Source organism: Leptodactylus fuscus, unplaced genomic scaffold, assembly GCF_031893055.1.
Source record: "Leptodactylus fuscus isolate aLepFus1 unplaced genomic scaffold, aLepFus1.hap2 HAP2_SCAFFOLD_54, whole genome shotgun sequence".
Lineage (NCBI taxonomy): Eukaryota > Metazoa > Chordata > Amphibia > Anura > Leptodactylidae > Leptodactylus > Leptodactylus fuscus.
Genome location: NW_027440568.1, coordinates 644,652 through 670,228, shown reverse-complemented (window position 1 = coordinate 670,228; position 25,577 = coordinate 644,652). Strand labels below are relative to the sequence as shown.

Below are 25,577 nucleotides of genomic sequence, written 5' to 3'. Positions count from 1 at the left end.
TTAAGATTAATAGGGGTGCCCAAACTTTTTCATAGGACTGTATATATATATATATACACACATATGATACACACATACATGATACATAGACACACATACATGATACACACATACTCACATGTTAAACTTAGTGTGTTGCTCCTTTCACTGTTCAGATAGTTGGAGACTGTACACATGAAGTCTCCTCCATCGTTCCTGGAGACCGGGCTGATCAGCAGAGTGGAGTTACCACCGGTCAGTAGATATCGGGGGTCTTTAGGTAATGGTGACCCCTTTAGCCTCCAGTCATAACTGATGTCTGTGCCACTTGAGGAACACACCAGAGCGATGGCTTCCTTGTTGGCGATGACGGGGGCGGTGGTGTTACCACGAAGGGTCACCCCAGATACTGGCACTAAATATAAGGACGAGAAACCAAAGGGCGTCAGAGGCAAAGACCCTACAGAATAATGTATACAGCTCCTATACAGAGCAATGTTCTCCATGTGACAGACGACAACCTAACCCTGTGTAGTCTGATCCTACAGTCACACTACCGTATACCTGCTGCCCCCAGCTATCCAGACAGTAATGTATACAGCTCCTATACAGAGCAATGTTCTCCATGGTGACAGACTACAAACGCCATCTTACCCCAGCCCGCCATCTTACCCCAGCCCGCCATCTTACCCCAGCCCGCCATCTTACCCCAGCCCGCCATCTTACCCCAGCCCGCCATCTTACCCCAGCCTGCCATCTTACCCCAGCCCGACATCTTACCCCAGCCCGCCATCTTACCCCAGCCAGCCTTCTTATCTCAGCCCGCCATCTTACCTCAGCCCGCCATCTTACCCCAGCCCGCCATCTTACCCCAGCCCGCCATCTTACCCCAGCCCGCCATCTTACCCCAGCCCGCCATCTTACCTCAGCCCGCCATCTTACCCCAGCCCGCCATCTTACCCCAGCCCGCTATCTTACCCCAGCCCGCCATCTTACCCCAGCCCGCCATCTTACCCCAGCCCGCCATCTTACCCCAGCCCGCCATCTTACCCCAGCCCGCCATCTTACCTCAGCTCGCCATCTTACCTCAGCCTGCCATCTTACCTCAGCTCGCCATCTTACCCCAGCCCGCCATCTTACCCCAGCTCGCCATCTTACCCCAGCCCGCCATCTTACCTCAGCCCGCCATCTTATCCCAGCCCGCCATCTTACCCCAGCCCGACATCTTACCTCAGCTCGCCATCTTACCCCAGCCCGCCATCTTACCTCAGCTCGCCATCTTACCCCAGCCCGCCATCTTACCTCAGCTCGCCATCTTACCCCAGCCTGCCATCTTACCCCAGCCAGCCTTCTTATCTCAGCCCGCCATCTTACCTCGGCCCACCATCTTACCCCAGCCCGCCATCTTACCTCAGCTCGCCATCTTACCCCAGCTCGACATCTTACCTCAGCCCGCCATCTTACCCCAGCCCGCCATCTTACCCCAGCCCGCCATCATACCTCAGCCCACCATCTTACCCCAGCCTCCTATAACAGCCTGTCCCCCACCCCACGAGGGTCTTACCTGCAACATCCAAGACGATGCTGGGGCTGACGGCTCTGCTCACAGGGTTGCTAATGCCACAAGTGTAACTTCCATTATCACTGCCCAGGATGGGATCGAAGTAGAGTAAGGGGCTGGACAGGTCGCATGTCACGTGGTCCTCACCACAGAACAGGATTTGGTTATTCCGGTAGAAGTAGAAGCTGAGGACCGTCTGGGGTCCTGCGTCACAAAGCAACGTCAGGTTGTTCCCTTCTACTGGGCGAATGATGGAGGAAACGTTCAGAGATGGAGCAGTGAGACGATCTGCAGAAAAGAGAGAGAAGAAAAGCAATGTGAACTGTGCCCAACCAGTGTCAGGCAGCTGCAGCCAAGGCGGGAGAGACCAGGAGGGACATCAGAAAGGACAGAAGAGAGGACAGCTCAACCGTGTTACAGATCACTGGTCAGACACGAGAGAACGGCAGTGACCAGAAGGACTATATACTGGGGGGTTATATAGGTTGGATACAGCAGCGATTCGCACCAGGGGTAACCTGGAAATCTGCCTGATTGGGAAGACGACCACAAACCTCCATCCAACATTATCTGCGTCCAGAGAATCGTCAAATTATTTGGTTGGGGTGCAAAACTCTGGAATAGAAAATGTGGGAGGGGCGATCTAATATCCATGTAAGGGGGCGCCACTGAGGCTTGGAAGGGCTGTATCTATAACAGGGGCGCCACTGAGGCTCCTCAGGGCTGTATCTATAACAAGGGGGTGCCACTGAGGCCTGGAAGGGCTGTATCTATAACAAGGGGGGCCACTGAGGCCTGGAAGGGCTGTATCTATAACAGGGGTGCCACTGAGGCTCCTCAGGGCTGTATCTATAACAAGGGGGCGCCACTGAGGCTCCTCAGGGCTGTATCTATAACAAGGGGGCACCACTGAGGCTCCTCAGGGCTGTATCTATAATAAGGGGGCACCACTGAGGCTCCTCAGGGCTGTATCTATAACAAGGGGGCACCACTGAGGCTCCTCAGGGCTGTATCTATAACAAGGGAGGCCACTGAGGCCTGGAAGGGCTGTATCTATAACAGGGGTGCCACTGAGGCTCCTCAGGGCTGTATCTATAACAAGGGGGGCGCCACTGAGGCTCCTCAGGGCTGTATCTATAACAAGGGAGGCCACTGAGGCTCCTCAGGGATGTATCTATAACAAGGGAGGCCACTGAGGCTCCTCAGGGCTGTATCTATAACAAGGGAGGCCACTGAGGCTCCTCAGGGCTGTATCTATAACAAGGGGGGCCACTGAGGCTCCTCAGGCTGTATCTATAACAGGGGCGCCACTGAGGCTCCTCAGGGCTGTATCTATAACAAGGGGGCACCACTGCGGCTCCTCAGGGCTGTATCTATAACAAGGGGGCACCACTGAGGCTCCTCAGGGCTGTATCTATAACAGGGGCGCCACTGAGGCTCCTCAGGGCTGTATCTATAACAAGGGGGGCCACTGAGGCTCCTCAGGCTGTATCTATAACAGGGGCACCACTGAGGCTCCTCAGGGCTGTATCTATAACAAGGGGGCGCCACTGAGGCTCCTCAGGGCTGTATCTATAACAAGGGGGCGCCACTGAGGCTCCTCAGGGCTGTATCTATAACAAGGGGGCACCACTGAGGCTCCTCAGGGCTGTATCTATAACAAGGGGGCACCACTGAGGCTCCTCAGGGCTGTATCTATAACAAGGGGGCACCACTGAGGCTCCTCAGGGCTGTATCTATAACAAGGGGGCACCACTGAGGCTCCTCAGGGCTGTATCTATAACAAGGGAGGCCACTGAGGCTCCTCAGGTCTGTAGATATAACAAGGCGGCCACTGAGGCCTGGAAGGGCTGTATCTATAACAGGGGTGCCACTGAGGCTCCTCAGGGCTGTATCTATAACAAGGGGGCGCCACTGAGGCTCCTCAGGGCTGTATCTATAACAAGGGAGGCCACTGAGGCTCCTCAGGGCTGTATCTATAACAAGGGAGGCCACTGAGGCCTGGAAGGGCTGTATCTATAACAAGGGAGGCCACTGAGGCTCCTCAGGGCTGTATCTATAACAAGGGGGGCCACTGAGGCTCCTCAGGCTGTATCTATAACAAGGGGGCGCCACTGAGGCCTGGAAGGGCTGTATCTATAACAAGGGGGCACCACTAAGGCTCCTCAGGGCTGTATCTATAACAGGGGCGCCACTGAGGCTCCTCAGGGCTGTATCTATAACAAGGAGGGCCACTGAGGCTCCTCAGGCTGTATCTATAACAAGGGGGCGCCACTGAGGCCTGGAAGGGCTGTATCTATAACAAGGGGGCACCACTGAGGCTCCTCAGGGCTGTATCTATAACAGGGGCGCCACTGAGGCTCCTCAGGGCTGTATCTATAACAAGGGGGCGCCACTGAGGCTCCTCAGGGCTGTATCTATAACAAGGGGGCACCACTGAGGCTCCTCAGGGCTGTATCTATAACAAGGGGGGCCACTGAGGCTCCTCAGGGCTGTATCTATAACAAGGGGGGCCACTGAGGCTCCTCAGGTCTGTATCTATAACAAGGGGGCACCACTGAGGCTCCTCAGGCTGTATCTATAACAGGGGCACCACTGAGGCTCCTCAGGGCTGTATCTATAACAAGGGGCACCACTGAGGCTCCTCAGGGCTGTATCTATAACAAGGCGGCCACTGAGGTTCCTCAGGGTTGTATCTATAACAAGGGGGACCACTGAGGCTCCTCAGGGCTGTATCTATAACAAGGGGGCACCACTGAGGCTCCTCAGGGCTGTATCTATAACAAGGGGCACTACTGAGGCTCCTCAGGCTGTATCTATAACAAGGGGCACCACTGAGGCTCCTCAGGGCTGTATCTATAACAAGGGGGGCCACTGAGGCTCCTCAGGGCTGTATCTATAACAAGGGGCACCACTGAGGCTCCTCAGGGCTGTATCTATAACAAGGGGGCGCCACTGAGGCTCCTCAGGGCTGTATCTATAACAAGGGGGGCCACTGAGGCTCTTCAGCGCTGTATCTATAACAAGGGGGGCCACTGAGGCTCCTCAGGTCTGTATCTATAACAAGGGGGCACCACTGAGGCTCCTCAGGGCTGTATCTATAACAAGGGGGCACCACTGAGGCTCCTCAGGGCTGTATCTATAACAAGGCGGCCACTGAGGTTCCTCAGGGCTGTATCTATAACAAGGGGGCACCACTGAGGCTCCTCAGGGCTGTATCTATAACAAGGGGAGCCACTGAGGCTCCTCAGGGCTGTATCTATAACAAGGGGCACCACTGAGGCTCCTCAGGGCTGTATCTATAACAAGGGGCACCACTGAGGCTCCTCAGGGCTGTATCTATAACAAGGGGGGCCACTGAGGCTCCTCAGGGCTGTATCTATAACAAGGGGCACCACTGAGGCTCCTCAGGGCTGTATCTATAACAAGGGGGGCCACTGAGGCTCCTCAGGGCTGTATCTATAACAAGGGGCACCACTGAGGCTCCTCAGGGCTGTATCTATAACAAGGGGGGCCACTGAGGCTCCTCAGGGCTGTATCTATAACAAGGGGGCCACTGAGGCTCCTCAGGGCTGTATCTATAACAAGGGGGGCCACTGAGGCTCCTCAGGGCTGTATCTATAACAAGGGGGACCACTGAGGCTCCTCAGGGCTGTATCTATAACAAGGGGGACCACTGAGGCTCCTCAGGGCTGTATCTATAACAAGGGGGCGCCACTGAGGCTCCTCAGGGCTGTATCTATAACAAGGGGCACCACTGAGGCTCCTCAGGGCTGTATCTATAACAAGGGGGGCCACTGAGGCTCCTCAGGGCTGTATCTATAACAAGGGGGCCACTGAGGCTCCTCAGGGCTGTATCTATAACAAGGGGGGCCACTGAGGCTCCTCAGGGCTGTATCTATAACAAGGGGGGCCACTGAGGCTCCTCAGGACTGTATCTATAACAAGGGGCACCACTGAGGCTCCTCAGGGCTGTATCTATAACAAGGGGGACCACTGAGGCTCCTCAGGGCTGTATCTATAACAAGGGGGACCACTGAGGCTCCTCAGGGCTGTATCTATAACAAGGGGGCGCCACTGAGGCTCCTCAGGGCTGTATCTATAACAAGGGGGACCACTGAGGCTCCTCAGGGCTGTATCTATAACAAGGGGGGCCACTGAGGCTCCTCCCAGCCTGGAAGGATCCTATAAGACCCCTCCAGACCCGAGATCCCGACCCTTGATCCAGGGATTCATTTTTCTTGTCAGATTTGGTTGAAGTATTATGTGAAGATGAAGGAACTGAGTGTCAGGGTCAGCAGAGAATCTGGGGTGGGGCCGTCCTGGAGGGCCCCTCTTATTAACCGTGTGTGTGCTGTAGCCGTATTTCTGGGAACTCCCAGTATGGAGATGTTTCTGGTGACATCATACCCTCTCCCCCCCCCCCTCCTGCGGGACCTTTGACCTTTAATGTTTTTCTGCGGTTTCTCGTACCTGAGGCTTATTACACCGCCATAAAGATAAGAGCGCGTGCAGACTCTCCAGGGATTCACCACATAACTGTTCTGGATCCAGGAAACGGTTTTTGTATTCGCTACTTCCTGTAACCTCCGACCTCACGACTTGTCAGTCACTCCGCAGCTCCGCCCACATTGTAGACATCAGGTTCATGCCACCTTATATACCAATAATACATGGAGGAAGGGGTGTGGCAACTGAAATGGGGCGGGGTTAAGTAAAAGTAACCCCAAAGTGGGTGCCTGGCCCTCCTGGGTGAAGGGGCTCCCAATTGGGGTGTGAACCTGGCCCTAAACATAGGAGGGGCGGCAGTCACATTAGGCCACTGTTCACACCTCCTGTACAAGGAAGAGATTGATCTGAAATCCCAAAAATATCAAAGTTCAAAAGTAATGGGGAAGTTTCTACTAGAAGTTATCAGAGGAGGAAGAGCCGTGGAAATATTTCACCGCCGCGTGGACTTTGTGCTGCGACCTCTGCCTGAAAAGCCACAAACCCTTAAAGTGTCCTCCGACCATACAAGAAGTCTCCAGAAAGGAATAGGACGGGCCAAGAGAAGGAACTTTGTAATACATCATATTAAGGAAATCAGATTCCTTCTCCATTTATCAAGCTGAGACACTTCTTACATAGAAGTCTATGGAGAGTGGAGGGGGGAGGAGGAGGAAAGCGCACGGACAGGTAGCTCTATTACCACCGCTATGTCTCACAATGACATGCTACAGACAATGAGGTAATATCTCCATCACCAGCCTCCTCCTCCTCCCCTCTCCATAGACTTCTGTGTGAGGTACATGTGGAGACAAACTCTATTAAACAGATTTCTTTATTGAGATTGTCTTCTCACTGGACCAAACATGGGCCGGGGACCTGGGAGGACATGACTTGTGTCTTAGGGAAAAGTCTAAGGAAGATTTCCATTTTGAAGTATTTGAGCCACACCCCTTTGTTACAAGGAACACCCCTTTTTATGTAAATGTCCACAAGCCCCACCTCTGAGGAGTAGGTGGTACTTACAGTAGACGTTGAGCTGGACTAGTTCTGTGATGTTCCTCCCCCCCTCTCGCAGGGTCACGGTGTAGGTTCTGTTGTCCGCTGGGGTGAGCTGGTCCATTCGCAGGGTCCCATTGGGGTAAAGCGTACATTGTCCGCCATCACATCTCCCGCTATACGACACAATACCGCTGGGAAGACGAGACGCAATAAGACGTCCGGCAGTGTCCAGGCTCCAGTCTATCTTCTGGTTTGGGGTGACCGCTGTACCCCCGGACAGGAACGCCGCTTCCCCTATAGCGCCATAGAACAGAGTGACGGCCGATCCTGCACCTGGTACAAATAAGACAATCAGTCACTGACTAAATCAGGGGGCAACTGTGCGGGTGCAGGGGCAACAGACCGACCCACGGACTGCAAGAAGAGGGGCCAATGCTGTAAGAAGGTATTCACACTGCGCTAATTATACTGAGAGTCAATAGAGGATGAAAGAAATCTGTGGGCCTGACGCCAAATCTACCCCGTCAGATCATTAGATTACCCCAAATCTACCCCGTCAGATCATTAGATTACCCCAAATCTACCCCGTCAGATCATTAGATTACCTCAAATCTACCCCATCAGATCATTAGATTACCCCAAATCTACCCGTCAGATCATTAGATTACCTCAAATCTACCCCATCAGATCATTAGATTACCCCAAATCTACCCCTGTGAGATCATTAGATTACCCCAAATCTACCCTGTGAGATCATTAGATTACCCCAAATCTACCCCCTCAGATCATTAGATTACCCCCAAATCTACCCCTGTGAGATCATTAGATTACCCCAAATCTACCCCCTCAGATCATTAGATTACCCCAAATCTACCCCCTCAGATCATTAGATTACCCCCAAATCTACCCCTGTGAGATCATTAGATTACCCCAAATCTACCCCCTCAGATCATTAGATTACCCCCAAATTTACCCCTGTGAGATCATTAGATTACCCCAAATCTACCCCATCAGATCATTAGATTACCCCAAATCTACCCCATCAGATCATTAGATTACCCCAAATCTACCCCTGTGAGATCATTAGATTACCCCAAATCTACCCCTGTGAGATCATTAGATTACCCCAAATCTACCCCTGTGAGATCATTAGATTACCCCAAATCTACCCCTGTGAGATCATTAGATTACCCCAAATCTACCCCTGTGAGATCATTAGATTACCCCAAATCTACCCCTGTGAGATCATTAGATTACCCCAAATCTACCCCTGTGAGATCATTAGATTACCCCCAAATCTACCCCATCAGATCATTAGATTACCCCAAATCTACCCCTGTGAGATCATTAGATTACCCCAAATCTACCCCTGTGAGATCATTAGATTACCCCAAATCTACCCCCTCAGATCACTAGATTACCCCCAAATCTACCCCTGTGAGATCATTAGATTACCCCAAATCTACCCCCTCAGATCATTAGATTACCCCAAATCTACCCCCTCAGATCATTAGATTACCCCCAAATCTACCCCTGTGAGATCATTAGATTACCCCAAATCTACCCCCTCAGATCATTAGATTACCCCCAAATTTACCCCTGTGAGATCATTAGATTACCCCAAATCTACCCCATCAGATCATTAGATTACCCCAAATCTACCCCATCAGATCATTAGATTACCCCAAATCTACCCCGTGAGATCATTAGATTACCCCAAATCTACCCCGTGAGATCATTAGATTACCCCAAATCTACCCCTGTGAGATCATTAGATTACCCCAAATCTACCCCTGTGAGATCATTAGATTACCCCAAATCTACCCCTGTGAGATCATTAGATTACCCCAAATCTACCCCTGTGAGATCATTAGATTACCCCAAATCTACCCCTGTGAGATCATTAGATTACCCCAAATCTACCCCTGTGAGATCATTAGATTACCCCAAATCTACCCCTGTGAGATCATTAGATTACCCCAAATCTACCCCTGTGAGATCATTAGATTACCCCAAATCTACCCCTGTGAGATCATTAGATTACCCCCAAATCTACCCCATCAGATCATTAGATTACCCTAAATCTACCCCTGTGAGATCATTAGATTACCCCAAATCTACCCCTGTGAGATCATTAGATTACCCCAAATCTACCCCCTCAGATCATTAGATTACCCCAAATCTACCCCTGTGAGATCATTAGATTACCCCAAATCTACCCCCTCAGATCATTAGATTACCCCAAATCTACCCCCTCAGATCATTAGATTACCCCCAAATCTACCCCTGTGAGATCATTAGATTACCCCAAATCTACCCCCTCAGATCATTAGATTACCCCCAAATTTACCCCTGTGAGATCATTAGATTACCCCAAATCTACCCCATCAGATCATTAGATTACCCCAAATCTACCCCATCAGATCATTAGATTACCCCAAATCTACCCCTGTGAGATCATTAGATTACCCCAAATCTACCCCTGTGAGATCATTAGATTACCCCAAATCTACCCCTGTGAGATCATTAGATTACCCCAAATCTACCCCTGTGAGATCATTAGATTACCCCAAATCTACCCCTGTGAGATCATTAGATTACCCCAAATCTACCCCTGTGAGATCATTAGATTACCCCAAATCTACCCCTGTGAGATCATTAGATTACCCCAAATCTACCCCTGTGAGATCATTAGATTACCCCCAAATCTACCCCATCAGATCATTAGATTACCCCAAATCTACCCCTGTGAGATCATTAGATTACCCCAAATCTACCCCTGTGAGATCATTAGATTACCCCAAATCTACCCCCTCAGATCATTAGATTACCCCCAAATCTACCCCTGTGAGATCATTAGATTACCCCAAATCTACCCCCTCAGATCATTAGATTACCCCAAATCTACCCCCTCAGATCATTAGATTACCCCCAAATCTACCCCTGTGAGATCATTAGATTACCCCAAATCTACCCCCTCAGATCATTAGATTACCCCCAAATTTACCCCTGTGAGATCATTAGATTACCCCAAATCTACCCCATCAGATCATTAGATTACCCCAAATTTACCCCATCAGATCATTAGATTACCCCAAATCTACCCCGTGAGATCATTAGATTACCCCCAATCTACCCCATCAAATAATTAGATTACCACCCAATCTACCCCTGTGAGATCATTAGATTACCCCAAATCTACCCCATTACATCATTAGACTACCATCTCATAGAGGGGCCCCCATACAGCTCATAGAGGGGCCCCCATACAGCACATAGAGGGGCCCCCATACAGCTCATAGAGGGGCCCCCATACAGCACATAGAGGAGGGCTCCATAGAGCCACATGACTCCCCATTATGGTGCTGGGCTTTGCCTGGTCCCTTGTTATTAGCCCCTTGGCCACCTCTTGTTTGCTAACAATGCAGTTCTATCTGAAAACCTGGCAATACCTGGAACCAACCAAGCCTGGGCCCCCCTGTTTAGTGGCCCCTTAGTATCCGAGCATGGCCCCCTGATCCTGATCACATAAAGTCATCAGATTTCAGTAACCGTCCAGATTCAGTGCAGAGCAGACACCAGTGAGTATTGGATGATGGTTGTGCCTCTGATAGCTGACAACCTGACAATCACCTGACAACCTCTGCCCCATCACACATGCACACAGGTCCCCATATACAATAGGACGTATAGCAATGAGCCCTAGTACGACCCCGTACCCCCCTGTCTATAGCCCCCCAGTAGGCAATGTGTCCTCTTACCAATGGTGGACAGTAGAAGAGTCCAGAACAATAAGGCCATTGGGTTCCGGCACGTTGTGAGTCCTGATGGTGACTAGTGCAGAGGGCTTGTGACCTGCGGGAGGCGTCTGAGCTCTCTATGGAGGCGGCAATGAGGAAGATGACGGTTTACTTCAGTAAGTAGATAAGATGTTCAGCTATTACCTGTCATATACCTGCTGCTCCCGACATCCCATAATCTGCACAGATAACGTCAGCTGCCCAGGCTCACAGGGAGAAGGGGGCCACGTGCTGATGGGAACGGGCAGACTGGTTGTCAGGAAGCTGCTGCTATATGGGTTGTCAGATAGTACAGCACTGGGGTTATACAGTCCTATGAAAAAGTTTGTGCCCCCCTATTAATCTTAATCATTTTTAGTTCTAAATATTTTGGTGTTTGCAGCAGCCATTTCAGTTTGATATATCTAATAACTGATGGACACAGTAATATTTCAGGATTGAAATGAGGTTTATTGTACTAACAGAAAATGTGCAATATGCATTAAACCAAAATTTGACCGGTGCAAAAGTATGGGCACCTCAACAGAAAAGTGACATTAATATTTAGTAAATCCTCCTTTTGCCTCTAGTCGCTTCCTGTAGTTGTTAATCAGTTCCTGGATCCTGGATGAAGGTATTTTGGACCATTCCTCTTTACAAAACAATTCGCGTTCAGTTCAGTTTGATGGTGGCCGAGCATGGACAGCCCGCTCTCAAATTATTTGAAAACAAACATTGTTCCACATAGTTGTTCAGGGGAAGGATACAAAACGTTGTCTCAGAGATTTAACCTGTCAGTTTCCACTGTGAGGAACATAGTAAGGAAATGGAAGAGCACAGGGACAGTTCTTGTTAAGCCCAGAAGTGGCAGGCCAAGAAAAATATCAGAAAGGCAGAGAAGAAGAATGATGAGAAGAGTCAAGGACAATCCACAGACACCTCCAAAGAGCTGCAGCATCATCTTGCTGCAGATGGTGTCACTGTGCATCGGTCAACTATACAGCGCACTTTGCACAAATAGAAGCTGTATGGGAGAGTGATGAGAAAGAAGCCGTTTCTGCACGTACGCCACAAATAGAGTTGCCTGAGCGATGCAAAACACATTTGGACAAGGCAGCTTCATTTTGGAAGAAGGTCCTGTGGACTGATGGAACAAAGATTGAGTTGTTTGGTTATAAAAAAAGGCGTTATGCATGGCTTCCAAGAAAAACAGCATTACACGAAAAACACAAGCTACCCACTGTAAGATTTGGTGGAGGTTCCATCATGCTTTGGGGCTGTGTGGCCAATGCCGGCACCGGGAATCTTGTTAAAGTTGGGGGTCGCATGGATTCCACTCAGTATCAGCAGATTCTTGAGAATAATGTTCAAGAATCAGTGACGAAGTTGAAGTTACGCCGGGGATGGAGATTTCAGCAAGACAATGATCCAAAACACCGCTCCAAATCAACTCAGGCATTCATGCAGAGGAACAATTACAATGTTCTGGAATGGCCATCCCAGTCCCCAGACCTGAATATCATTGAACATCTGTGGGATGATTTGAAGCGGGCTGTCCATGCTCGGCGACCATCTAACTTAACTGAACTTGAATTGTTTTGTAAAGAGGAATGGTCCAAAATCCCTTCATCCAGGATCCAGGAACTGATTAAAAGCTACAGGAAGCGACTAGAGGCTGTTATCTTTGCAAAAGGAGGATGTACTAAATATTAATGTCACTTTTCTGTTGAGGTGCCCATACTTTTGCATCGGTCAAATTTTGGTTTAATGCATATTGCACATTTTCTGTTAGTACAATAAACCTCATTTCAATCCTGAAATATTACTGTGTCCATCAGTTATTAGATATATCAAACTGAAATGGCTGCTGCAAACACCAAAATATTTAGAACTAAAAATGATTAAGATTAATAGGGGGGCACAAACTTTTTCATAGGACTGTATATGAAAGTTCTCCTCATTCTAATCCATATACTTCTCTATAGGCGGCAGTTATAAATAAATTATCAGAAAACCCCAATGTGGGGTCCGACCATTGTCCAGAAGTAGTCAGGAGCGATGAAGAAGCGGCAGCCTGGCCTGGCCATGGTGAGAAGACCCCGGGGTTTTTGGGATGTCCTAACCTAATGATAGCAGTTTGCAGCCGCCCCAGTACAGTACCTGGCTCTTCCCAGCACCTCTGATGGTGGTGGATTCTGGGTAATAATGGGGGAGGAGTGTATGCTATGAGCAGGTCTTATGTATGTGCCGGGTCATGGAGTCTGCACTGCTCGTCTGCTCTTCCAGTCCATCAGTAGTCAGTGACGGTGAGTTCTGTGTTTGGGCTCCAGTGTTGTTTTCCGCTCGCTTGTTCATCAGATCGATTCCCGACCTCCTCCTCTGATCCTTTTGCCTCCTGTTGGTTGTTTTCCCTCCATCCTTGTGGACGCTCCAGCCAACGGCACCAGAGACCACACCAGATGGCGGTGAATGAAATCCCAGCCCCAGCCAGTACTGACAAACACTGCAGTGGCTCCTTATGTGACTTCACTTATTACGGTTCAGCTTCAAGTTAAACTTTGCGGCTTCTGAGCTTAAGATGTCATTGTATATAATGTAAAGAGGTCCAAAATATATTCTGTGTCTACATGATCTCTACACGTAGACACAGGTACATATGATAGTTCTAGCAGCACCACCACTAGGGGGAGCACACAACCTGCAGTCACCACTAGAGGGAGCTCACTGTCTGTAGTCACCACTAGGGGGAGCACACAACCTGCAGTCACCACTAGAGGGAGCTCAATGTCTGCAGTCACTACTAGAGGAAGCTCACTTTCTGCAGTCACCACTAGGGGGAGCTCACTGACTGCAGTCACCACTAGGAGGAGCTCACTGTCTGCAGTCACCACTAGAGGGAGCTCACTGTCTGCAGTCACCACTAGGTGGAGCTCACTGTCTGCAGTCACCACTAGGTGGAGCTCACTGTCTGCAGTCACCACTAGGAGGAGCTCACTGTCTGCAGTCACCACTAGAGGGAGCTCACTGTCTGCAGTCACCACTAGGGGGAGCTCACTGTCTGCAGCCACCACTAGGGGGAGCTCACTGTCTGCAGTCACCACTAGAGGGAGCTCACTGCCTGCAGTCACCACTAGAGGGAGCTCACTGTCTGCAGTCCCCACTAGGGGGATCTCACTGTCTGCAGTCACCACTAGGTGCAGCTCACTGTCTGCAGTCACCACTAGGGGGAGCTCACTGTCTGCAGTCACCACTAGGAGGAGCTCACTGTCTGCAGTCACCACTAGGAGGAGCTCACTGTCTGCAGGCACCACTAGGGGGAGCTCACTGTCTGCAGTCACCACTAGGAGGAGCTCACTCTTCAGTCACCACTAGGAGGAGCTCACTGTCTGCAGGCACCACTAGGAGGAGCTCACTGTCTGCAGGCACCACTAGGGGGAGCTCACTGTCTGCAGGCACCACTAGGGGGAGCTCACTGTCTGCAGTCACCACTAGGAGGAGCTCACTGTCTGCAGTCACCACTAGAGGGAGCTCACTGTCTGCAGTCACCACTAGGGGGAGCTCACTGTCTGCAGTCACCACTAGGGGGAGTTCACTGTCTGTAGTCACCACTAGGGGGAGCTCACTGTCTGCAGTCACCACTAGGGGGAGCTCACTGTCTGCAGCCACCACTAGAGGGAGCTCACTGTCTGCAGCCACCACTAGGGGGAGCTCACTGTCTGCAGTCACCACTAGAGGGAGCTCACTGTCTGCAGTCACCACTAGGGGGAGCTCACTGTCTGCATCCACCACTAGGGGGAGCTCTCTGTCTGCAGCCACCACTAGAGGGAGCTCACTGTCTGCAGTCACCACTAGGTGGAGCTCACTGTCTGCAGTCACCACTAGGGGGAGCTCACTGTCTGCAGTCACCACTAGGTGGAGCTCACTGTCTGCAGTCACCACTAGAGGGAGCTCACTGTCTGCAGTCACCACTAGGGGGAGCACAACACCTGCAGTCACCACTAGAGGGAGCTCACTGTCTGCAGTCACCACTAGGTGGAGCTCACTGTCTGCAGTCACCACTAGAGGGAGCTCACTGTCTGCAGTCACCACTAGGGGGAGCACAACACCTGCAGTCACCACTAGAGGGAGCTCAATGTCTGCAGTCACTACTAGGTGGAGCTCACTTTCTGCAGTCACCACTAGGGGGAGCTCACTGACTGCAGTCACCACTAGGAGGAGCTCACTGTCTGCAGTCACCACTAGAGGGAGCTCACTGTCTGCAGTCACCACTAGGTGGAGCTCACTGTCTGCAGTCACCACTAGGTGGAGCTCACTGTCTACAGTCACCACTAGGAGGAGCTCACTGTCTGCAGTCACCACTAGAGGGAGCTCACTGTCTGCAGTCACCACTAGGGGGAGCTCACTGTCTGCAGCCACCACTAGGGGGAGCTCACTGTCTGCAGTCACCACTAGAGGGAGCTCACTGCCTGCAGTCACCACTAGAGGGAGCTCACTGTCTGCAGTCCCCACTAGGGGGATCTCACTGTCTGCAGTCACCACTAGGTGCAGCTCACTGTCTGCAGTCACCACTAGGGGGAGCTCACTGTCTGCAGTCACCACTAGGGGAGCTCACTGTCTGCAGTCACCACTAGGGGGAGCTCACTGTCTGCATTCACCACTAGAGGGAGCTCACTGTCTGCAGTCACCACTAGGGGGAGCTCACTGTCTGCAGTCACCACTAGGGGGAGCTCACTGTCTGCAGTCACCACTAGGGGGAGCTCACTGTCTGCAGTCACCACTAGGGGGAGCTCACTGTCTGCAGTCACCACTAGGGGGAGCTCACTGTCTGCAGTCACCAATAGGAGGAGCTCACTCTTCAGTCACCACTAGGAGGAGCTCACTGTCTGCAGGCACCACTAGGAGGAGCTCACTGTCTGCAGGCACCACTAGGGGGAGCTCACTGTCTGCAGGCACCACTAGGGGGAGCTCACTGTCTGCAGTCACCACTAGGAGGAGCTCACTGTCTGCAGTCACCACTAGAGGGAGCTCACTGTCTGCAGTCACCACTAGGGGGAGTTCACTGTCTGTAGTCACCACTAGGGGGAGCTCACTGTCTGCAGTCACCACTAGGGGGAGCTCACTGTCTGCAGCCACCACTAGAGGGAGCTCACTGTCTGCAGCCACCACTAGGGGGAGCTCACTGTCTGCAGTCACCACTAGAGGGAGCTCACTGTCTGCAGTCACCACTAGGGGGAGCTCACTGTCTGCAGCCACCACTAGGGGGAGCTCACTGTCTGCAGCCACCACTAGAGGGAGCTCACTGTCTGCAGTCACCACTAGGTGGAGCTCACTGTCTGCAGTCACCACTAGGGGGAGCTCACTGTCTGCAGTCACCACTAGGTGGAGCTCACTGTCTGCAGTCACCACTAGAGGGAGCTCACTGTCTGCAGTCACCACTAGGGGGAGTTCACTGTCTGTAGTCACCACTAGGGGGAGCTCACTGTCTGCAGTCACCACTAGGGGGAGCTCACTGTCTGCAGCCACCACTAGAGGGAGCTCACTGTCTGCAGCCACCACTAGGGGGAGCTCACTGTCTGCAGTCACCACTAGAGGGAGCTCACTGTCTGCAGTCACCACTAGGGGGAGCTCACTGTCTGCAGCCACCACTAGGGGGAGCTCACTGTCTGCAGCCACCACTAGAGGGAGCTCACTGTCTGCAGCCACCACTAGGGGGAGCTCACTGTCTGCAGCCACCACTAGGGGGAGCTCACTGTCTGCAGTCACCACTAGGGGATCTCACTGTCTGCAGTCACCACTAGGGGGAGCTCACTGTCTGCAGTCACCACTAGGGGGAGCTCACTGTCTGCAGTCACCACTAGGGGGAGCTCACTGTCTGCAGTCACCACTAGGAGGAGCTCACTGTCTGCAGGCACCACTAGGGGGAGCTCACTCTTCAGTCACCACTAGGAGGAGCTCACTGTCTGCAGGCACCACTAGGAGGAGCTCACTGTCTGCAGGCACCACTAGGTGGAGCTCACTGTCTGCAGTCACCACTAGAGGGAGCTCACTGTCTGCAGTCACCACTAGGGGGAGCACAACACCTGCAGTCACCACTAGAGGGAGCTCACTGTCTGCAGTCACCACTAGGTGGAGCTCACTGTCTGCAGTCACCACTAGAGGGAGCTCACTGTCTGCAGTCACCACTAGGGGGAGCACAACACCTGCAGTCACCACTAGAGGGAGCTCAATGTCTGCAGTCACTACTAGGTGGAGCTCACTTTCTGCAGTCACCACTAGGGGGAGCTCACTGACTGCAGTCACCACTAGGAGGAGCTCACTGTCTGCAGTCACCACTAGAGGGAGCTCACTGTCTGCAGTCACCACTAGGTGGAGCTCACTGTCTGCAGTCACCACTAGGTGGAGCTCACTGTCTACAGTCACCACTAGGAGGAGCTCACTGTCTGCAGTCACCACTAGAGGGAGCTCACTGTCTGCAGTCACCACTAGGGGGAGCTCACTGTCTGCAGCCACCACTAGGGGGAGCTCACTGTCTGCAGTCACCACTAGAGGGAGCTCACTGCCTGCAGTCACCACTAGAGGGAGCTCACTGTCTGCAGTCCCCACTAGGGGGATCTCACTGTCTGCAGTCACCACTAGGTGCAGCTCACTGTCTGCAGTCACCACTAGGGGGAGCTCACTGTCTGCAGTCACCACTAGGGGAGCTCACTGTCTGCAGTCACCACTAGGGGGAGCTCACTGTCTGCATTCACCACTAGAGGGAGCTCACTGTCTGCAGTCACCACTAGGGGGAGCTCACTGTCTGCAGTCACCACTAGGGGGAGCTCACTGTCTGCAGTCACCACTAGGGGGAGCTCACTGTCTGCAGTCACCACTAGGGGGAGCTCACTGTCTGCAGTCACCACTAGGGGGAGCTCACTGTCTGCAGTCACCAATAGGAGGAGCTCACTCTTCAGTCACCACTAGGAGGAGCTCACTGTCTGCAGGCACCACTAGGAGGAGCTCACTGTCTGCAGGCACCACTAGGGGGAGCTCACTGTCTGCAGTCACCACTAGGAGGAGCTCACTGTCTGCAGTCACCACTAGAGGGAGCTCACTGTCTGCAGTCACCACTAGGGGGAGTTCACTGTCTGCAGGCACCACTAGGGGGAGCTCACTGTCTGCAGGCACCACTAGGGGGAGCTCACTGTCTGCAGTCACCACTAGGAGGAGCTCACTGTCTGCAGTCACCACTAGAGGGAGCTCACTGTCTGCAGTCACCACTAGGGGGAGTTCACTGTCTGTAGTCACCACTAGGGGGAGCTCACTGTCTGCAGTCACCACTAGGGGGAGCTCACTGTCTGCAGCCACCACTAGAGGGAGCTCACTGTCTGCAGCCACCACTAGGGGGAGCTCACTGTCTGCAGCCACCACTAGAGGGAGCTCACTGTCTGCAGCCACCACTAGGGGGAGCTCACTGTCTGCAGCCACCACTAGGGGGAGCTCACTGTCTGCAGTCACCACTAGAGGGAGCTCACTGTCTGCAGTCACCACTAGGGGGAGCTCACTGTCTGCAGCCACCACTAGGGGGAGCTCACTGTCTGCAGCCACCACTAGAGGGAGCTCACTGTCTGCAGTCACCACTAGGTGGAGCTCACTGTCTGCAGTCACCACTAGGGGGAGCTCACTGTCTGCAGTCACCACTAGGTGGAGCTCACTGTCTGCAGTCACCACTAGAGGGAGCTCACTGTCTGCAGTCACCACTAGGGGGAGTTCACTGTCTGTAGTCACCACTAGGGGGAGCTCACTGTCTGCAGTCACCACTAGGGGGAGCTCACTGTCTGCAGCCACCACTAGAGGGAGCTCACTGTCTGCAGCCACCACTAGGGGGAGCTCACTGTCTGCAGTCACCACTAGAGGGAGCTCACTGTCTGCAGTCACCACTAGGGGGAGCTCACTGTCTGCAGCCACCACTAGGGGGAGCTCACTGTCTGCAGCCACCACTAGAGGGAGCTCACTGTCTGCAGCCACCACTAGGGGGAGCTCACTGTCTGCAGCCACCACTAGGGGGAGCTCACTGTCTGCAGTCACCACTAGGGGATCTCACTGTCTGCAGTCACCACTAGGGGGAGCTCACTGTCTGCAGTCACCACTAGGGGGAGCTCACTGTCTGCAGTCACCACTAGGGGGAGCTCACTGTCTGCAGTCACCACTAGGAGGAGCTCACTGTCTGCAGGCACCACTAGGGGGAGCTCACTGTCTGCAGTCACCACTAGGAGGAGCTCACTCTTCAGTCACCACTAGGAGGAGCTCACTGTCTGCAGGCACCACTAGGAGGAGCTCACTGTCTGCAGGCACCACTAGGGGGAGCTCACTGTCTGCAGGCACCACTAGGGGGAGCTCACTGTCTGCAGTCACCACTAGAGGGAGCTCACTGTCTGCAGTCACCACTAGAGGGAGCTCACTGTCTGCAGCCACCACTAGAGGGAGCTCACTGTCTGCAGTCACCACTAGGTGGAGCTCACTGTCTGCAGTCACCACTAGGGGGAGCTCACTGTCTGCAGTCACCACTAGGTGGAGCTCACTGTCTGCAGTCACCACTAGAGGGAGCTCACTGTCTGCAGTCACCACTAGGGGGAGTTCACTGTCTGTAGTCACCACTAGGGGGAGCTCACTGTCTGCAGTCACCACTAGGGGGAGCTCACTGTCTGCAGCCACCACTAGAGGGAGCTCACTGTCTGCAGCCACCACTAGGGGGAGCTCACTGTCTGCAGTCACCACTAGAGGGAGCTCACTGTCTGCAGTCACCACTAGGGGGAGCTCACTGTCTGCAGCCACCACTAGGGGGAGCTCACTGTCTGCAGCCACCACTAGAGGGAGCTCACTGTCTGCAGCCACCACTAGGGGGAGCTCACTGTCTGCAGCCACCACTAGGGGGAGCTCACTGTCTGCAGTCACCACTAGGGGATCTCACTGTCTGCAGTCACCACTAGGGGGAGCTCACTGTCTGCAGTCACCACTAGGGGGAGCTCACTGTCTGCAGTCACCACTAGGGGGAGCTCACTGTCTGCAGTCACCACTAGGAGGAGCTCACTGTCTGCAGGCACCACTAGGGGGAGCTCACTGTCTGCAGTCACCACTAGGAGGAGCTCACTCTTCAGTCACCACTAGGAGGAGCTCACTGTCTGCAGGCACCACTAGGAGGAGCTCACTGTCTGCAGGCACCACTAGGGGGAGCTCACTGTCTGCAGGCACCACTAGGGGGAGCTCACTGTCTGCAGTCACCACTAGAGGGAGCTCACTGTCTGCAGTCACCACTAGAGGGAGCTCACTGTCTGCAGTAACCACTAGGGGGAGCTCACTGTCTGCAGTCACCACTAGGAGGAGCTCACTGTCTGCAGCCACCACTAGGGGGAGCTCACTGTCTGCAGTCACCACTAGAGGGAGCTCACTGTCTGCAGTCACCACTAGAGGGAGCTCACTGTCTGCAGTAACCACTAGAGGGAGCTCACTGACTGCAGTCACCACTAGGGGGAGCTCACTGTCTGCAGTCACCACTAGGGGGAGCTCACTGTCTGCAGTCACCAATAGGGGGAGCTCACTGTCTGCAGTCACCACTAGGGGGAGCTCACTGACTGCAGTCACCACTAGGGGGAGCTCACTGTCTGCAGTCACCACTAGAGGGAGCTCACTGTCTGCAGTCACCACTAGAGGGAGCTCACTGTCTGCAGTCACCACTAGGGGGAACTCATAATGGAGTGCTGTTTGTTTTAGTGCATTTTGTAACCACTCTCTCCTAATCCTAATCTCTATCTCCCGTCACTCTCACAGATTGTTACTCTGTCTCAGTCTCATGTGTTGATATATTATTGGCCATTGTAATTATCTCAGGGCACGTCAGGATTTGAACCCAGAGCCTTCAGTGTCCCAGCTCTTCAACTTCCTGGACAACTCCTGTGCTGATCTGATCCTGGTTCTGGTGCAATCAAAGGGTTACGGACCAGCAGAGAATTCCTGGGGACCAGAAAACAATGTTCACATATCGCAGACCTCCAGAGGATCCCGCTCCTGTCCTCAGGACATCCTAACAGGAGGGGACTATGGTCAGGACTTGAATCCAGGAACTTCAGTGTCCCAGGCTGCAGCTCTTCCAGCTGAGCTATTCATCCTCCTGGACAGCTCCGGTGCTGATCTGATCTGGTTCCCGGGGCCTCTAGTTTCAGTTCCTGCCTCCCTGGTTTGCTCCGCCCTGTTCTCTGATTGAACTTCCTATATAACCCGGCCTTACACGTCCTGCCTTCTGAGATTATTGTGCTCTGCCTGTAATCTAGCCGCTCTCTCCCGCTCTGCCTGTAATCTAGCCGCTCTCTCCTGCTCTGCCTGTAATCTAGCCGCTCTCTCCCGCTCTGCCTGTAATCTAGCCGCTCTCTCCCGCTCTGCCTGTAATCTAGCCGCTCTCTCCTGCTCTGCCTGTAATCTAGCCGCTCTCTCCCGTTCTGCCTGTAATCTAGCCGCTCTCTCCTGCTCTGCCTGTAATCTAGCCGCTCTTTCCCGCTCTGCCTGTAATCTAGCCGCTCTCTCCTGCTCTGCCTGTGATCTAGCCGCTCTCTCCCGCTCTGCCTGTAATCTAGCCGCTCTCTCCTGCTCTGCCTGTAATCTAGCCGCTCTCTCCCACTCTGCCTGTAATCTAGCCACTCTCTCCTGCTCTGCCTGTAATCTAGCCGCTCTCTCCCGCTCTGCCTGTAATCTAGCCGCTCTCTCCTGTTCTGCCTGTAATCTAGCCGCTCTCTCCTGCTCTGCCTGTAATCTAGCCGCTCTCTCTCGCTCTGCCTATAATCTAGCCGCTCTCCTCCCGCTCTGCCTGTAATCTAGCCACTCTCTCCTGCTCTGCCTGTAATCTAGCCACTCTCTCCTGCTCTGCCTGTAATCTAGCCGCTCTCTCCCGCTCTGCCTGTAATCTAGCCGCTCTCTCCCGCTCTGCCTATAATCTAGCCGCTCTCTCCCGCTCTGCCTGTAATCTAGCCACTCTCTCCTGCTCTGCCTGTAATCTAGCCACTCTCTCCTGCTCTGCCTGTAATCTAGCCGCTCTTTCCCGCTCTGCCTGTAATCTAGCCGCTCTCTCCCGCTCTGCCTGTAATCTAGCCGCTCTCTCCCGCTCTGCCTGTAATCTAGCCGCTCTCTCCCGCTCTGCCTGTAATCTAGCCGCTCTCTCCTGCTCTGCCTGTGATCTAGCCGCTCTCTCCCGCTCTGCCTATAATCTAGTCGCTCTCTCACGCTCTGCCTGTAATCTAGCCGCTCTCTCCTGCTCTGCCTATAATCTAGCCGCTCTCTCCTGCTCTGCCTGTAATCTAGCCGCTCTCTCCCGCTCTGCCTGTAATCTAGCCGCTCTCTCCTGCTCTGCCTGTAATCTAGCCGCTCTCTCCCGTTCTGCCTGTAATCTAGCCGCTCTCTCCTGCTCTGCCTGTGATCTAGCCGCTCTCTCCCGCTCTGCCTGTGATCTAGCCGCTCTCTCCCGCTCTGCCTATAATCTAGTCGCTCTCTCCCGCTCTGCCTGTAATCTAGCCGCTCTCTCCCGCTCTGCCTATAATCTAGCCGCTCTCTCCCGCTCTGCCTGTAATCTAGCCGCTCTCTCCCGCTCTGCCTGTAATCTAGCCGCTCTCTCCCGCTCTGCCTGTAATCTAGCCGCTCTCTCCCGCTCTGCCTGTAATCTAGCCGCTCTCTCCCGCTCTGCCTGTGATCTAGCCGCTCTCTCCCGCTCTGCCTGTAATCTAGCCGCTCTCTCCCGCTCTGCCTGTAATCTAGCCGCTCTTTCCCGCTCTGCCTGTAATCTAGCCGCTCTTTCCCGCTCTGCCTGTAATCTAGCCGCTCTCTCCTGCTCTGCCTGTAATCTAGCCGCTCTCTCCTGCTCTGCCTGTGATCTAGCCGCTCTCTCCTGCTCTGCCTGTGATCTAGCCGCTCTCTCCTGCTCTGCCTGTGATCTAGCCGCTCTCTCCTGCTCTGCCTGTAATCTAGCCGCTCTCTCCTGCTCTGCCTGTAATCTAGCCGCTCTCTCCTGTTCTGCCTGTAATCTAGCCGCTCTCTCCTGCTCTGCCTGTAATCTAGCCGCTCTCTCTCGCTCTGCCTATAATCTAGCCGCTCTCTCCCGCTCTGCCTGTAATCTAGCCACTCTCTCCTGCTCTGCCTGTAATCTAGCCACTCTCTCCTGCTCTGCCTGTAATCTAGCCGCTCTCTCCCGCTCTGCCTGTAATCTAGCCGCTCTCTCCCGCTCTGCCTATAATCTAGCCGCTCTCTCCCGCTCTGCCTGTAATCTAGCCACTCTCTCCTGCTCTGCCTGTAATCTAGCCACTCTCTCCTGCTCTGCCTGTAATCTAGCCGCTCTTTCCCGCTCTGCCTGTAATCTAGCCGCTCTCTCCCGCTCTGCCTGTAATCTAGCCGCTCTCTCCCGCTCTGCCTGTAATCTAGCCGCTCTCTCCCGCTCTGCCTGTAATCTAGCCGCTCTCTCCTGCTCTGCCTGTGATCTAGCCGCTCTCTCCCGCTCTGCCTATAATCTAGTCGCTCTCTCCCGCTCTGCCTGTAATCTAGCCGCTCTCTCCTGCTCTGCCTATAATCTAGCCGCTCTCTCCTGCTCTGCCTGTAATCTAGCCGCTCTCTCCCGTTCTGCCTGTAATCTAGCCGCTCTCTCCCGCTCTGCCTGTGATCTAGCCGCTCTCTCCCGCTCTGCCTGTGATCTAGCCGCTCTCTCCCGCTCTGCCTATAATCTAGTCGCTCTCTCCCGCTCTGCCTGTAATCTAGCCACTCTCTCCCGCTCTGCCTATAATCTAGCCGCTCTCTCCCGCTCTGCCTGTAATCTAGCCGCTCTCTCCCGCTCTGCCTGTAATCTAGCCGCTCTCTCCCGCTCTGCCTGTAATCTAGCCGCTCTCTCCCGCTCTGCCTGTGATCTAGCCGCTCTCTCCCGCTCTGCCTGTAATCTAGCCGCTCTCTCCCACTCTGCCTGTAATCTAGCCGCTCTTTCCCGCTCTGCCTGTAATCTAGCCGCTCTTTCCCGCTCTGCCTGTAATCTAGCCGCTCTCTCCTGCTCTGCCTGTAATCTAGCCGCTCTCTCCTGCTCTGCCTGTGATCTAGCCGCTCTCTCCTGCTCTGCCTGTGATCTAGCCGCTCTCTCCTGCTCTGCCTGTGATCTAGCCGCTCTCTCCTGCTCTGCCTGTAATCTAGCTGCTCTCTCCTGCTCTGCCTGTAATCTAGCCGCTCTCTCCTGCTCTGCCTGTAATCCAGCCGCTAGGCACTTATCTCACCGCACTTATCTCACAGCACTTATCTCAGAATACTTAACTCACGGCACTTATCTGACGGCACTTATCTCACAGCACTTATCTCACGATACTTATCTCACGGCACTTATCTCACGACATTTATCTCATTGTTCTTATCTCACGGCACTTATCTCACAGCACTTATCACACAGCACTTATCTCACGGCACTTATCTCACGATACTTAACTCACGGCACTTATCTGACGGCACTTATCTCACAATACTTAACTCACGGCACTTATCTGACGGCACTTATCTCACAATACTTAACTCACGGCACTTACCTGACGGCACTTATCTCACAGCACTCATCTCACGATACTTATGTCATGACACTTTTCTCATGGCACTTATCTCACGGCACTTATCTCACGGCATTTATCTCATTGTTCTTATCTCACGGCACTTATCTCACAGTACTTATCACACAGCACTTATCTCATGGCACTTATCTCATGATACTTATCTCATGGCACTTATCTCATGGTACTTATCTCATGGCACTTATCTGACGGCCCTTATCTTACGGTACTTATCTCATGGCACTTCTCTCACGGCACTTATCTCACGGAACTTACCTCACGGCACTTATCTGACGGCACTTATCTCACTGTACTTATCTCATGGCACTTATCTCACCACACTTACCTCACGGCACTTATCTGACGGCACTTATCTCATGGCACTTACCTCATGGCACTTATCTCACGGCACTTATCTCATGGCACTTACCTGACGGCACTTATCTCACGGCACTTATCTCACGATACTTAACTCACGGCACTTATCTGACGGCACTTATCTCACGGCACTTACCTCACGGCACTTATCTCACGGCACTTATCTGACGGCACTTATCTCACGGCACTTATCTGACGGCACTTATCTCACGGCACTTACCTCACGGCACTAACCTCACGGCACTAACCTCACGGCACTTACCTCACGGCACTCATCTCACGGCACTTATCTCTAGATGAATTATGCGCACACAACGTAAACGGCATAAAAATAGACTTCTGACAAATTGAATTCTCTGATCAGTAAATTTATTCTGTGACCGGCCACATTTTGGGTCTTGTTGCCCCAGAGTTACAATTGTGGTTAGTTGAGACAATTACATTGCTCCAAAGCTCGGTGCACCAGGAGCCGAGGATTTTATTACAGATTTATTTCTGCACACACATCTTTCCTGTTAGCGACTCAGCCTTAGGGACTGTTCACACTGCCTTTGTAGAGTCCATCTGTCATATGCATCAGTTCCCATCATATGCAGCAAACAGATCTATAGGGTCTCATTCATGTATATTATCTATAGGTGATATAGTGTGACATTGTATCCAGGTGGATTCTGGAGTGCAGGAAGGTCAGGCAGCGGCCCCCAAGCCCCGCACATCATGGGATGTATCAGGAGGGGCGCAGGCTGATATATATATACACATATATGTACAGTAGATACATGTCGTCCACCATCATCGGGA

General features: G+C 52.9%; 1 protein-coding gene across 1 annotated transcript in view; it reads right to left on the bottom strand.

Moving 5' to 3' along the window:
• Positions 1-118: 118 nt before the first annotated feature.
• The window catches only part of LOC142188578 (hemicentin-1-like), a gene marked incomplete at its 3' end in the record, with an annotated part of 92,985 nt that continues 67,526 nt past the window's right edge, over positions 119-25,577 (bottom strand). The window contains exons 9-11 of the mRNA XM_075261869.1: positions 7,055-7,363; positions 1,544-1,828; positions 119-394 (exon numbers count right to left, since the gene is read on the bottom strand). Of these exons, the coding sequence (XP_075117970.1) occupies positions 119-394; positions 1,544-1,828; positions 7,055-7,363 (870 nt within the window). The remainder of the gene's footprint in view (positions 395-1,543; positions 1,829-7,054; positions 7,364-25,577) is intronic.